General features: G+C 41.6%; 1 protein-coding gene across 1 annotated transcript in view; it reads right to left on the bottom strand.

The window, feature by feature from the left end:
• LOC106606711 (ras guanyl-releasing protein 3) overlaps window positions 1-16,387 on the bottom strand; it is a 57,898-nt gene that overhangs the window by 36,413 nt on the left and 5,098 nt on the right. The window contains exon 2 of the mRNA XM_014203070.2: window positions 1,168-1,351. Coding sequence (XP_014058545.2) covers window positions 1,168-1,237 — 70 coding nt within the window. The 5' untranslated portion in view covers window positions 1,238-1,351. The remainder of the gene's footprint in view (window positions 1-1,167; window positions 1,352-16,387) is intronic.

Genomic DNA, 16,387 nt, shown 5'->3' with positions numbered 1-16,387 from the left:
TGTGTACCACGGGTGGGACGCTAGTTGTCCCAGATATCCCAGAGAGGTTAAAGATGGATTTTTAAGCCTTGAGACATTTGAGACATGTATGCGTGCGATTCAGAGGGTGAATGGGCAAGGCAAAAGATTGAAGTGCCTTTGAATGGGGTATGGTAGTAGATGGCAAGCACACCGGTTTGAGTGTATCAAGAGCTGCAACGCTGCTGGGTTTTACACGCGCAACAGTTTCCCGTGTGTATCAAGAATGGTCCATCACCCAAAGGACATCCAGCCAACTTGACACAACTGTGGGAAACCTTGGAGTCAACATGGGCCAGCAACCCTGTGGAACGCTTTCGACACCTTGTAGAGTCTATGCCCAGTCAATTGTGCCTGTTCTGATGGCAAAAGGGGGTGCAACTCAATATTAGAAAGACATTCCTAATGTTTTGTACACTCAGTGTATACTGTATGGATCACATCACTGAGATAGCTTCCCCACTGTGTTTCTGTGCCATACCAGGCAACTGCACCGCCCGCAACCGCAGGGCTCTCCAGAGGGTGGTGCGGTCTGCCCAAAGCATCACCGGGGCAAACTACCTGCTCTCCAGCACACCTACAGCCCCCGATGTCACAGGAAGGTCAAAAAGATAATCAAGGACAACAACAACCCGAGCCACTGCCTGTTCACCCCTCTATCATCCAGAAGGCGAGGTCAGTACAGGTGCGTCAAAGCTGGGACCGAGAGACTGAAAAACAGCTTCTATCTCAAGGCCATCAGACTGTTAAATAGCCATCACTAGGTGGCTTCCACCCGGTTACATAACCCTGCACCTTAGAGGCTGCTGCCCTATATACATAGACATGGAATCACTGGCCACTTTAATAATGGAACACTAGTCACTTTAATAATGTTTACATATTTTTGCTTTACTCATCTCATATGTAAATACAGTATTCTATTCTACTGTATTTTAGTCTATGCCACTCCGACATTGCTCATCCTAATATTTATATATTCCTTAATTCCATTATTTTACTTTTAGGTTGTGTGTATTGTTGTGAATTGTTAGATATTACTGCACTGTTGGAGATAGAAACACAAGCATTCTGCTACACCCACAATAACATCTGCTAAACATGTGTATGTGACAAATAAAATGTAATATGGTTTGATTGGTCACTCACCAAAAGCCTGGATGCAGGCATCCAGTAGCATGTTGAGGGGGGCTGCCTTCCCCAGCGTCGATGTTCCCATGGTCCCACAGGACGACTCCTCACAGCAGAGATGGGTTCACGCCCCCCGAGCGGGAGAACACATGGTACACCTCCACACCTGGAGGTCAGGGGTCAAAGCCTGCTCAGGAGCTCTCTGTGAGAAGAGGAGACACAGCCAGACTAAACAAACATTGCTTACATCCCTTTCTAAGATTATTGTAAACACATGCAGACATGGGTGTGGATGTCGTTTATTCATCAGCACACAATCATAATTGCTGTTCTAATTCTGGACATATACACAGTCAATTCACCAGGTGTATTTCCATGTACATTACATATGGCCACTACATGGATGCTATACTAGGTTTTTCAATAGACTACAGTGGCTAGTGAAAAAAGCCAGTTCAGTGCATTCCATCAGCATCATGCTCCTCTCCTCCACATCTGCAGGAGTTGGGCCGTCTTCTGAGAACTCCCATGGCAGCCATCAATGTTTTATGACTTTCTGATGTGCTCAGTGCGTGATACCACCAAAACAGCTCATGATTCCATACAAATTGCATAATACTCTTCGGGCCCAGTGAGCCGGACAAGACTACATCTGTCTACCATGGCCTGGTTGGGGACTGGGTTTATGTAATCAGGATATATAATCTGGATCACTGAATATCAGTGATTGTCAGTTCATATAGTATCGCCACTGATGTCAACACAAAGTTAAGAAAAGTACAGACAAGGTCATTTTAGAATGTTATTCTAGGGTTTTAGATTTTAAAACAACAATGAAGGTTTATATAGCAGAGCGAGTTGTCTGTAGTGACGACATTAGAGGTGGCATCATTGAAAGGTTTGGTTGGTGGTTTTGGAAACCGTGGCTGATTTGGATTGGTTGCAGTAACGGTGCGTGGGTAAGATCACCGAGGAAGCCAAGCCAGTAAAAAAAGCCATATTACAACCTATGTTGTGATAATTGCGTTGTTTAAACATCATCAACATTTAAACATCATCAAATCAACAAGGCTATATATATATATATATATATATATATGCATAGTTTAATACTCTGAAAACCAACTTAAAGATAGCAAAAACGATTTATGTTGCTAAATATCATGTGGCTGTCCATGGTACTGATTTCTGTCTGTGTGTGTGTGTGCGTGCGTGCATGCTTGCAAGTATTATTATTTTTTGACTCACCCTACATGCAAACTAGTTGAACGACAATGCCATCCTCCTCTCTTTCATGTTGAAACGGTCTATGGCTCTGTCATACAATGCACTTTTAGTTTTTGTTGTCAAAGGCTACCTAGCTAAAATGCTTGCTTGCCTGACTTCCTCACATGGGCAACAATCAACCAGCTAAGTAATTAACGTGAGCCTAAAAGGGCTAGGCTACATATTGAACTTCAATCGTTTCAGGCCAGTGGCACAACATATTCATTTATGGTTAGATCAGAATCGCCGTCATAATTATTTGTACAAGCCAATGATTTAGTCCAAATACCATCAACATCCATGGCTTAGGAAAGGGCCAATTTAGCAAACTAGATACAGCAGGACATCAACACAATCAGACCAGAAATGAAAATGACGTTTCGCTTAGGATGTGATTTGATTGGTGAGAAGCAAAATCCAAAATGGCCTCCAAACAGACTAGAAATGAAAATGATGTTTTGCTTAGGATGTGATTTGATTGGTGTGAAGTCAAATCCAAACTGGCCTCCAAACAGACCAGAAATGGCCTCCCTTGGGGGGCATTTTGCTGCACCAGAACAACCCACAGTTGAGCTCAGCTCAACGCTGATTGGCTAATTATTGGTGGGGGTTAGGGTCAGGAGTGGTGTGTGTGTGTGTGTGTGTGTGTGTGTGTGTGTGTGTGTGTGTGTGTGTGTGTGTGTGTGTGTGTGTGTGTGTGTGTGTGTGTGTGTGTGTGTGTGTGTGTGTGTATGCATGAATGCGTGCGCACATGCTTTTTCTGGAAATGAAATCATGCCCTTGTCCCTTGACTGTAAGGTGATTAGTGAGCACTCTCTAGCTGCAGACGGAGTTGATAAGATCTTAAAAGATGGACATAGAATGGATGTGTTACCGTACTGACTAGTATGTGTCCTTCAACTCCGATTCATCTTCGTTAATGTTAAGATGGATGACGTCCATGGCCTTGACTGAAGGCGACCTTTCTTAATTAAGGCTCGGCGACAAACGTAGGTAAATCAAGGCCTGGTCTCGGATTGCCTTGGTGCAAACATTAATCAACTCTGCCATGGAGATTCATGTCAAGCTACCTACTTCAATCCCATCTCAAGCCTCCTGCCTATCACAGTTTCAGGTGCATTTGAAATATAACAAACTGATGTGCACTAGTTCCGTGATTACGATGAATGCACTAACTGTAAGTCACTCTGGATGAGAGTGTCTGCTAAATGACTAAAATGTCAAATGTAAATGTTCTACAACATACAGTATATATTGCATTTGAATAGTAACATACTGCATGCATATTGATATATTGATAAATACATATTATGTCAGTAGTCTATGCAAAGGGAAGAGGAAATGCGTGAGGAAGATTTGATCAACATTCAACTCAGTGGAAATATGTGAATCTGTTACGTTATTACCTAGCCAATAGCCTATCACTGCACTGAAACAGAACGGCAGATGCTTAGAGCCGAACTGGACATCATGACAGATATGCCCAAGCTTGTTCATCTCAAGCAATTACAGTTGATTAATAAGTATAACGGCACTAACAGCAGCCCTAAATAGATGAGGTTGATCATGCACCATGGTTTTCCATCATGATCTGCGACATGATCTCCACTTCATGGACTTTGAAGCAATTACAAGAGCCATAACAATTGGTCTAAAATCCTACTAAATTCTACCCCTTATTCTGGGTATTTCACCTCCAACTCCCTGTGCAGTCAGTCACACAGTCTGCCTTTGTGTAGCTCCGCACAAAGCCAGATTGCAGACAAATGCCAAAAGCCAAGCAGCCTTGGAGGGTCACACTTCAATCAGCTGAGAGGAGCACTGATAAACGAACAGCCAAAGGTCTCCAACTCAGCTACTGCTTTGACTCCAGGTTCACCATACATTTTGTGCTCAAAGCATACAATGAGCTATTTGGTCAATACAGTTGTAAACACAGAGTTGTACAGTAGCGTCCTGAATGACATAATTCGTCTATGCTGAAAATGTTGTTCTGACCCCACAGTGCAGAGGGACAGACAGAACCAACATAATCATCAGCTGTCAACTGGAAACTGCATGTTTCTCCACAAGCATGTCCAGTCAAAATGGTTCTACCTGGAACCAACAAGGCTTCTTCAAAGGGTTCTCCCATAGGGAGTGCCAAGACAAGCCAAGGCTCGTTCAAGGCTACTTACTTACTTTATGGCAACACGAATGTTTGCAACACCTCGATTTGGTATATTCAATAGGACCTCGCATTTATACTTCCACAAATACAGCAGGTAGCGTATAGGTAATATTATGGCACCGACTACTGTATCTTACGTGCAGCCAAATGGCTGTTGAGTTTGTTGTCCAGGGGTAAACATCCCTTATGTATCTTCTACATATACCCATGACACTGTTGGTCTTTGAACAGTTAAGACCACCCTGTGGGTGCTTAGATAACATTCTGCATGTCGAAGAGCCTTTAGCTCTGAACTCTGATTAACAGAATGAAATGTGAGCAGAATGTTGTGGCAGAGCAGCATGCTGTCTCAGGGATGTGCTAAAAGACATCTACTAAAAATGACCACAAAAATACCTTCTACAATTTCTCCTCAACCAAAAAAAACCTTCCACAACCTCTCTAAATCAAACATCTTCTCCAACCAGAGAGAGATATCACGGTTAGCCACATAGGGCAGTGATGTACAGAAGCGTGCAGCACACGGCTCCTCGCATGAAGAGTCTGCTGCCTTGAGCCTGAGGAGGACCTGGATCAGTAAATTGATTAATTGTCCATTACGTGGTAATCAGGCAGGCAACTCCAGCACCTACTCTCCACAGGGACACTCCAAAGCTTGACCCCCTTCTATCCCCCTTTAGTCACTCCCCTTGTCCAGAGCTGATAGGAGCGGATGGATGGAAGCAATATGGCGGAAACTACTTAGGTATGGGCACCTTAGTACTATAGTAGTACTTAGTACTATAAGGTACTACTGCATATGAAAATGAAGTGAAAGAGAGCAGACGGGAGGTACAGTAAGTGAAAACAGTTCTCTGTTGAAAAGCAGCCTTGCTTGACTTAGTATCACTATTTTATAACGCCATCCACAACACAAGTGAGCCATAGAGAAATTAGAGGGAAGGAAGCTTGTTCTGAAAATGTCAATTCGAAGTGAACAGAATTCCTTCCTGTATTAAAGAAGCGCAGAAGCCGCAACGGAGCATCTATCTTGAAGGAAAGGGTCATATGTTATTTATAATCTTGCATTTTCATGTTTGACTCATTTCCTATACGCCTCATAAATATTTGATTGATTGTTTGGATGTGGATGTACACGTAGGTGCATGCTCCTGCTCCAAGGATGGAAGCAGAAAGCCTGTAGAGCTACACTTAGATGTTGCTTGTTTAAAGGACCCCAAAGTCACTACTTGTATCACAACCCAAGGCAGGGTGCTTGTTTGTAAATAAAACATTCCTTGGTGGATTCAAGGCCTTGGCAGTTCAGTAAACAAAACAGTTCTGTTTTTCAAGGGTTTTCCTAATCCTACTGACATGGATCCCTGTTTACTGTTCATTTTGATTGTTTATTTCACTTTTGTATATTATCTACCTCACTTGCTTTGGCAATGTTAACATATGTTTCTCATGCCAATAAAGCCCCTTGAATTGAATTGAATTGATCCCATACTATTGGCCTTGGGTGCAAAGGCTATATATTTCTTGCCACTCATGTTCATATTCCAAGAAAGTGTTTAATGTCTCCTTCTGTTTGTTAAAAATTGATAGCAGGTAATCTGTCTGTTTTCCAGGAAGCTTTACCATTGATACCACTCTCTATACAGCTTTAAAACACTTAAATGGTCACTATAGGCAATCCCACAGCTAGACACACTGCGATATGAGTGTGGGCGCATTTGGGGTAAACACTGGAGTACTAAGGAAAATGTATATTTCAACACAAAGGGTGTCCTCATTTGAGAGCACTATAGAAATATGGAACAGGTTTATATTTTTTGTTATTATCAGGAGGATAGGATGAATCTGGTAAAGTAACCTCAATACACACACACACACACACACACACACACACACACACACACACACACACACACACACACACACACACACACACACACACACACACACACACACACACACACACACACACACACACACACACACACACACACACACACCTCTACAATCCCACCTGTTTTGACAACTACCCCCATCACCATTGCCTGACCACTACTTTATTGATACCAACACCTCTACACTACCCAATCTGAGGTTACTGGCTGAGGTAATAACAGCAATTGATGACAACACAGTAACAAGCCCATGTGTACACATTAAAACACACTAGGGACGGGATTCCATGCTAGACAGTTACACCCTCTAGATCATCATTATAATTGCCAACTAAAATAATTGACGGGGGGCACCATTGACTTATGTCATCAAAATGTTTCTTAAAAGAAATACATATTATTTTGAAATTATTTTCAAATTATTTGTATACACGGAGGGACCTGGAAACGCAGACACAGTGGATGGATAAATCAAAGTTTAGCAGGTGTTATAGTGGTGCAGCAAAATGCTTATGTTACTAGATCCTAACAATGCAGTCAAACGTCAAAGAGCAAAAATGTAAAGAAAAACAGCGAAAAAGAAAGGCAAGAAATCAAGAACGGCGGGATGAATCCAATTAACAACCCAAATAGCACTGTAGCAATATCAAAATGCAATCTATACATATGTACACCAGGGGAATATTTTTTTAAATTTTTTTATTTCACCTTTATTTAACCAGGTAGGCAAGTTGAGAACAAGTTCTCATTTACAATTGGGACCTGGCCAAGATAAAGCAAAGCAGTTCGACACATACAACAACACAGAGTTACACATGGAGTAAAACAAACTTACAGTCAATAATACAGTAGAAAAGTCTATATACAATGTGAGAAAATGAGGTGAGATAAGGGAGGTAAAGGCAAAAAAGGCCTTGGTGTCAAAGTAAATACAATATAGCTGTAACGGTTGTCGTCAGATAAAGCGGACCAAGATGCAGCGGGGAAATGTGCACTCATCTTTTTTTAAATTTAGTTGGCAAAGAAGGTGAACCAAAAATTAACACCTACACAAAAAGAAAACAACGACGAATAACAGTCCTGTAAGGCTTGAAGCAATACACAGAAACAATCTCCCACAAAACACATACCTATATATAGGACTCTAAATCAGAGGCAACTAAAAACACCTGCCTCCAATTGAGAGTCCAACACCCAATTACCTAGACATAGAACTACTAAACTAGAGAGAACATAGAACATAACCCAAAACCCGGAAATAATAAATCAAACACCCTTCTAAACAAACCACCACCCCGAACCACATAAAACAAGTACCCTCTGCCACGTCCTGACCAAACTACAATACAAATAACCCCTATTACTGGTCAGGACGTGACAATAGCAAGTAAAACACTGGAATGGTAGATTTGTAGTGGAAGAAAGTGCAAAGTAGAAATAGAAATAATGGGGTGCAAAGGAGCAAAATAAATAAATTAATGAATGAATACAGTAGGGGAAGAGGTAGTTGTTGGGCTAAAAGTATAGATGGGCTATGTACAGGTGCAGTGATCTGTGAGCTGTTCTGACAGCTGGTGCTTAAAGCTAGTGAGGGAGATAAGTGTTTCGAGTTTCAGAGATTTTTGTAGTTCGTTCCAGTCATTGGCAGCAGAGAACTGGAAGGAGAGACGGCCAAAGGAGGAATTGGCTTTGGGGGTGACCAGAGAGATATACCTGCTGGAGCGCGTGCTACAGGTGGGTGCTGCTATGGTGACCAGTGAGCTGAGATAAGGGGGGACTTTACCTAGCAGGGTCTTTTAGATGACCTGGAACCAGTGGGTTTGGCGACGAGTATGAAGCGAGGGCCAGCCAACGAGAGCGTACAGGTCGCAGTAGTGGGTAGTATATGGGGCTTTGGTGACAAAACGGATGGCACTGTGATAGACTGCATCCAGTTTATTGAGTAGGGTATAGGGTATTGGAGGCTATTTTGTAAATGACATCGCCGAAGTCGAGGATCGGTAGGATGGTCAGTTTTACGAGGGTATGTTTGGCAGCATGAGTGAAGGATGCTTTGTTGCGAAATAGGAAGCCAATTCTAGATTTAACTTTGGATTGGAGATGTTTGATGTGAGTCTGGAAGAAGAGATCTTACAGTCTAACCAGACACCTAGGTATTTGTAGTTGTCCACATATTCTAAATCAGAAACGTCCAGAGTAGTGATGCTGGACGGGCGGGCAGATGCGGGCAGCGATCGGTTGAAGAGCATGCATTTAGTTTTACTTGTATTTAAGAGCAGTTGGAGGCCACGGAAGGAGAGTTGTATGGCATTGAAGCTCGTCTGGAGGGTTGTTAACACAGTGTCCAAAGAAGGGCCAGAAGTATACAGAATGGTGTACACAAGATAATAAATATGATGAATATACACAAGATAAACTAAGAAAATGTACAGCAGTAGATATATTAGAGTGAACTATGTCAAGAATAAATAAAGTGCGGTGTGTATAGGGCAGTGGTGGTCACGAAATTTCGTCAGCTGGTGAATGTCAAGCAAACTGTAACTGACCGTTAATTAACTGTTAAAGGAATTTTATATCTTGATGATAATAATCAATAATCAATTCGCCTTGACTAATGCCCAAGGTTTGTAAGACAATGGGTTAAATAATTAGGCAAGGTTTCTGTAGCTTTATTCAGAGAACGTTCTAAGGTCAGGATAACAAAACAGTCATTATATAGTTCTTGCTTACTTACGCACATGCATTTACACACAAACTGTTGGTGACCTGCATCCCCCATTCCCACACTTTATCACTACCTAGCTCAGCCTGTTCCTTTCCCTCAAGGTTAGGAACCCTTTGAAGTTTTACTCCCTTTACCATCTGTCCCCTGCTCTCTACACTAATTACATACACACATTTCTTTCCCTCTCCAGTGGTTCCTGGACTTTCTGGAACTAATCAGACCAATCGATCACTACATTGATCCTTACATTGATTATTCATTAACCATGCTGTATGACTAATAATTCATCATGGTTTATTGATTCATTTACCTCTATATAGATAATTATCTTATCATTAACATAAGCACATTTAGCATCTCGTGTCTTCCAAGCATAGACTACAAGCCACTGATGCAGACCTTTAGAACATCTACATTTAAAAAGTACAATAAATCCATGTAATATAGCCTATACCTTGACAATAAAACCATTATTTATTTTAGACAGGTCTAAAGAAACATAATATAAAGAAAATGTAGTCTATTTCAAGCTATATGTTTTGATTTTTAATAGATTCTAAGGCTGCATGACATGACTTTAATGATGATTTGAAAAAAGTTGCATGAAAGGCATGAGCACTGCTTTGTTTTTTGTGTAGACTCTACACACTTCATCAGTCTCTCATTCACAATTTGACAAGCACTTGATAATGCCTGGAATTTCCCAGCGGCATCCCCTTTGTGTGGCCGTAAATTCCCCCCCCCCCCAAAAAAAAATCCATGCCTTTTGCCGGCCAGTGACTGTTGTGCCCTTGGGCTGAATATAATAGCAATAATTCCCTTGTCCTTGCGTGCTGCTTGCTCCGAAGCACCTCTCACTCACATGGCTCTCCGTCACATGATAGGGTTTTTCTCACAGGCTGCAAATGAAAACAGACACATCGGGGACGCAACTGCACACGTCCTTATCCAATTTCTAGGCGCATATTGAAGATATTGGAAGAACTGTCCATATTTACTTTTCGTCAGCCAACAAGATGAGTAGGCCTAACGAACAGCAAAAGCACTAGCCCATGTTGACCTATTCTGTGCTATAAATAAATATTCCAAACATAGTCTGGGACAGTCGTGGGATGTGATAGATCTCAAATTAATACAACCACTAGCATCAAAAAAACTTTTTTACGCAATGAGGCTGAAGCAACAGATCTGAACGTTTAGCTTAAAATGTTGATAAACAATTACGCCTCAATCACACCGACAGCTTCATTGCATTTTGGTACACCAGAAGTACATTCATTTCCAATGAAACGCCGCATTTGCCTTGCAGCATTGCGTTGGCAGAGGCAGTTGCAGTGCGTTCGGTGTGGTGCATACGTTGGATTTATCGAACGTATGCGTCAAACTGTACCCGTAGACGGCTTGACAGAAATGGTAGCAGAAGGTGAATGTTGAACTTTTGTTGCACACATATCCAGATGATGCTGCGTACTATTTTGCGCAATGATGCTGTCGGTGTGATCAAGGCAGTTAGGCTGTTTCTTCACATTATAAGAGCAACAACGTGCACACGGCAGTAGGCTATAAGCGCCTATGTTCCATTAGCGGGAAAACACCATTATCAAAAGTGACCGCAAAAGCGATTGTGCATGTAATGCTTTTATTATGAAGGTGCATTTTTATGGTGAAAGTCATCTTCCCCAAACCTCAAACTCGTGTTGTGTACGTGCGCCAGTTAATCTCTAGACCCGTTGTACAATCAAATCACATCAAATGTTTTTGGTCACATACACGTGTTTAGCAGATGTTATTGCGGTGTGTAGCGAAATGCTTGTGCTTCTAGTTCCGACAGTGCAGCAATATCTAACAAGTAACATCTAACAATTTCACAACAAATACCTAATACACACAAATCAAAGTAAAGGAATGGAATTAAGAATATATAAGTATGTGGATGGGCAAACTCAGATACAGTAGATAGTATAGATAACAGTATATACATATGAGATGAGTAATGCAAGATATGTAAACATGATTAAAGTGACATTAAAGTGACTAGTGTTTCATTTATTAAAGTGGCCAATGATTTCAAGTCTGTGTATATAGGCAGCAGCCTCTCTGTGTTAGTGATGGCTGTTTAACATTCTTGAGATAGAATGCGTTGTGCAGACCGCACCACCCTCTGGAGAGCTCTGCGGTTGAGGGCGGTGCAGTTGCCATACCAAGCGGTGATACAGCCCGACAGGATGCTCTCAATTGTGCATCTGTAAAAGTTCTGGTGACAAGCCACAGTTTAGGTGACAAGCCACATTTCTTCAGCCTCCTGAGGTTGAAGAGGCGCTGTTGCGTCTTCTTCACCACACTGTCTGTGTGGGTGGACCATTTCAGTTTGTTAGTGATGTGTACACCGAGGAACTTAAAACTTTCCACCCTCTCCACTGCTGGCCCTTCGATGTGGATAGGGGGGTGCTCCCTCTGCTGTTTCCTGAAGTCCATGATCATCTCCTTTGTTTGTTGACGTTGAGTGAGAGGTTGTTTTCCTGACACCACACTCCGAGTGCCCTCACCTCCTCCCTGTAGGCTGTCTCGTCGCTGTTGATGATCAAGCCTACTACTGTTGTGTCGTCTGCAAACATGATGATTGAGTTGGATGCATGCATGGCCACGCTGTCATGGGTGAACAGGGAGTATAGTAGGGGGCTGAGAACGCACCCTTGTGTGGCCCCAGTGTTGAGGATCAGTGAAGTGGAGATGTTGTTTCCTACCTTCACCACCTGGGGGCAGCCCGTCAGGAAGTCCAGGACCCAGTTGCACAGGGAGGGGTTCAGACCCAGGGCCCATAGCTTAGTGATGAGCTTGGAGGGCACTATGTGTTAAAGACTGAGCTGTAGTCGATGAACCCCATCCCTCAGCCACACACCCCTAAGTATTTATTTCATCAGTAAAGCTAAAACTTAAAATTGTATTCTATACTCCAACATTCAAATGTTTTATATAAGGCAACAGTACAGAATGTCACCTATATAAAATTGATTTAATTTTCTTTTTTTGTCAATGACCTGCAGTACACAAAATACTCTGTAATGTCAAAGTGGAAGAAAAATGTAATTTTTTGTTTAAGATTATTGAAAAATAAAACACTAATATACCTTGATTAAATACACCCCCTGACATTTTAGAAAGACCTTTGGCAGTGATTACAACTGTGAGTCTTGGGTATGTCTCATAAGAGCTTCGCACACCTGTATTGTGCAATATTTTCTCATTATTCTTTTAAAAATTGGAGATCATGGCCAGACAGCAATTTTCAAGTCTTGCCATAGACTTTCAAGCCGATTTAAGTAAAACTGTAACTTGGCCACTCAGGAACATTCACTTGGTAAGCAACTCCAGTGTAGATTTGGCTTTGTGTTTTTTTCCTCAAACAGAAGGCTTTACATTTAGGACAAAAGCGCATTCCTTTGCAATATTTTTTTGTAGTATTACTTTACTGCCTTGGTACATACATATGCATGTTTTGGAATATTCTGTATATTTTTATTCTTCTTTTCACTCTGTCATTTAGGTCATTATTGTTTATTCAATACAATGTTGTTGATCCATTCTCAGTTCTCTCCCATCACAGCCATTGAACTCTAGCTGTTTTAAAATCACCAATGGCCTTATTTTGACAGTAGCAGTTTCCTTCCTGTCCTGCAGCTCAGTTCAGAAGGACCATTGTATCTTTGTGTCTGGGCTGTTTAATACATCATCCACAGCATAATTATACATTCAACGATGCTTAAAGAGATATTCAATGTATTGTTAATGTTACCCATCTACCAATCACTGCCGTTCTTTATTGAAATTCAATACTTGACTGAGGGACCTACAGATGTTGCATGTATGGGGAACAGAGGAAGGTGTAGTCATTAATAAATAATGTCAAAGCCCCTATTATTTCACACAGAGTCCATATCACTTATGTTATTTGTGAAGACAAATTTGACTTCTGAACTAATTTAGGCTTGCCTACACAAAAGGGGGGAATATTTATGCAACGACTATATTCATAAAGTTATTACATTTGTATTAATTGGTAACAATGTGTAGAATTTTCTTTTTAATTTGACCTTATTAAGTATTTTGTGTAGATCAATTACAAAAAATTACAATAAAATCAATTTCAATCCCACTGGGATTTTTTTATTTTTTATTTTAAGGGGGTGTAGACTTTCTACAGGCAGTGTAAATGTGTACTATGGTAGTCAAAAATTTAGCGCAATATAATCTGAAATACAACGAAAAAACTAACTGCAAATGCATCCAACAAGTTTGTAGAGTCATTTCTAAACGATAAAACAGAGGAAAATACCCTCAAATACTGTCGCCTCATATGAAACATTTGATTTCAAATCCAAAATGCTGGAGTATAGAGCCAAATCAAAAGTTTTAGCTTCACTGTCCAAATAAATACATACGGGAGTGTATTTACCAAATCAGTGGCTGGGTGGCGGCTTGTTTATTGTTTGATCAGCAAATTGCCTCTTTAAGTGATATGCTAACTTCTTATTACGTAACAACCCCATGAGTAGATTGGTGTGTGTGTGTGTGTGTGTGTGTGTGTGTGTGTGTGTGTGTGTGTGTGTGTGTGTGTGTGTGTGTGTGTGTGTGTGTGTGTGTGTGTGTGTGTGTGTGTGTGTGTGTGTGTGTGCGCACATCCCTGTCTGCCTACGTATGGGTGTGCGTGAGCTAGCATGGTGGGCTATTTGCTAAGAATCCTCTCCCGGTGAATTAATAAGGGTTGATGTGGGATTGCAGGTATGCAGTGTGGGACTGCGGAAGCGGCAGATCAATGGAATCTCAAAGAAGTACACCCCTCCTTATCTCAGGCAACATCCTTCCCCTGGTATCGGGGTCGGCATTCGGAGCATAGCGCTCGCTCAGCTTGTACTGATTCAAGGCTCAAACATGTAGCTCATTAAAACCAAAAAATCTCAAAACATTCATGCTCAAATGGAGTCGCATTATACCAGCCAATTCAGGTAACCAGTACAAACCTATCATCCATAAATAAAACCCCACCATTTTGAAAGCATAATCCTTAGCAGTCCTCAAATACTGTACATAGCTCAACAGCACAGCGTCTACAGTCTAATACAGGATAGGCAACGTTGAAGGGGGTAGGGACCACAAAGAATCATGAGGGGCCACAGTTGCTCGAGGGTCTGAGCATCCCCCCCATGGGGTGTAGAGAAAAATGTTGCCATTTTAAAGAAAGTTTGCTGTAATTCTACACATTTTGCCTTTGGGTGGAGAAGAGATTTAGCAAATGTATAACTATTTCCTGTAATTGTACACATTTTGCCATAGGGTGGATAGAAATGTTTTTAATATGACATCTAATTGAAACTGACTAACAAAATTAATGTGGGCCCTCCAGCCAGTAATTCAAACATGATGGCAAGTTTAGATAGCTGGGTGCTAAACTCATTTAGCAATCTGACAGTGAAAGAAACGGTGAACGCGGTTGGGCTACAATAAGACCCCAAAAACAAAGCGAAGAGCCAAAGACCTGCAGTTCTGTTGGAGCTGAGGTTGTAATTTTCCTCTAGCATTGCTCCACCTAAGAAACAGTCAGGTCCTACCACTTGAATCCAGCACCTTACACACATGACCTCTGATTGGGAGACTCAAATCCACCTAAGGAGCCTGGCCCGCTCCTACGCAGACCCATTCACTGGAAACACCAGCATACTGCTCCAGTACTGTGTATCTTCTCTGGTCCTTTCTGTGGCTGACCCACTTCAATTGTATCCCTCGCTCTCCTTGTACAGCGTAGCGGCTAACTCCTGCTAGACCGCGAATTGTTTGTCTACATGGCAAGTAGACTTCCTCCTATTCTTTCTGAACAACCTGTTTCACTGAGCTGGACTAAAAATAGGGCCGACACAAGGTAAAGTGGAATAGAGCAGGGCAGGAAATGTGTCACAATAAGAGTCTTTCTCTCTCTGAGAACTAACCCTTTATAACCGACGTCTGCTTTCACTCGAAGCAGGGGGGTTATGAAACTATTTGGCCCTCAGGAATTAAAGTCCAATCAATTCCCCATCTCTGGAGCAGCAAAGTTAGAGGCAGCATGGACCAGACACTTAGAGAGCCCATCCGTATTCAGTCAACATAAGTGTGTGTGTCTGAGTGCGTGTGTGAGAATGCTGCCAACCCAGGCCTCTCTGATGCTGCACACATTGTTTTGTCTCCTCATGAGAAAACAAAATCCCCTAAACAAAAGCAGTTAGTGCATATCCTGCCGCTTGGACATGCAAGTAACAAGCAACAATGGACCATGGGACGCTACAGAACATCCCTGGCCATTAACTCTGCATTACCACTGCATTACCACATTACCATTACCATGTAGCCTTCTGAAATCAAGAGACAATATTGAGGCAACATGTGACTTTTCCACACTAGCATTCATTCACATATGGAGAAAGAAAGGTGTTGTTTTAACTACTGTATCATTAGTCATGTTCCTAGAATACTTCTGGTCAACTATTCTATCAAGTAGGAACATTTCTTCTCCAAGAAGAGTCTATTGATGGCTATAGTTTTCTTGGGAATGGAAGTCTTGTTAAAATGATTACTAATGATTGATGTCTTTGCCCTTTAGTGCACTTAATCGGGCCCAACAGAATATCATTTCTTAGTTCAAAAACCCACAACATTTGTCTCTGGTACTATGACAAATAGATTTACCCAGTTTTGGACTTGCGCAATAATTATTGTAAGTGGTATGTTGACATTTCAAAATGTTTCAAATAACAATGGGCTCTATTCAATCTGTAACCGCTGAAGTGTTAGAGATTGGGCATCAGAAATTTAAAGGTAATATCCAATTGAGCCGGCATATGCAGTGATTACTGTGAAGGCAGTCTCTGCTAACGCGGGAACATTGCCTTTAAATTTCAATCAAGCTGTGACGCTGAACTTCCGCGATACGGATTGAATAGAGCCCAATGTTGTCACCTGTCCTTTCTCTCCTAAATCCCTCTGTATTCTTCTGTATCCTTATAAGTTATTCTTGTTTTGAAAAGCATTGTTGTACGGTAGGTCCCACTGTTTTGTCATGCAGTTCACTTAATCTATTATGTAGCATGTTAGACGTACAAGGGTATGATTCATGTATGCAAGTCTTCATTCTGTACTAGGTTCTCTTGTCAACAT

This window comes from Salmo salar, chromosome ssa01 (genome assembly GCF_905237065.1).
Source record: "Salmo salar chromosome ssa01, Ssal_v3.1, whole genome shotgun sequence".
NCBI lineage: Eukaryota > Metazoa > Chordata > Actinopteri > Salmoniformes > Salmonidae > Salmo > Salmo salar.
Note: the sequence above shows the minus strand (reverse complement) of the source record. Positions and strands in the feature narration are given on the sequence as shown.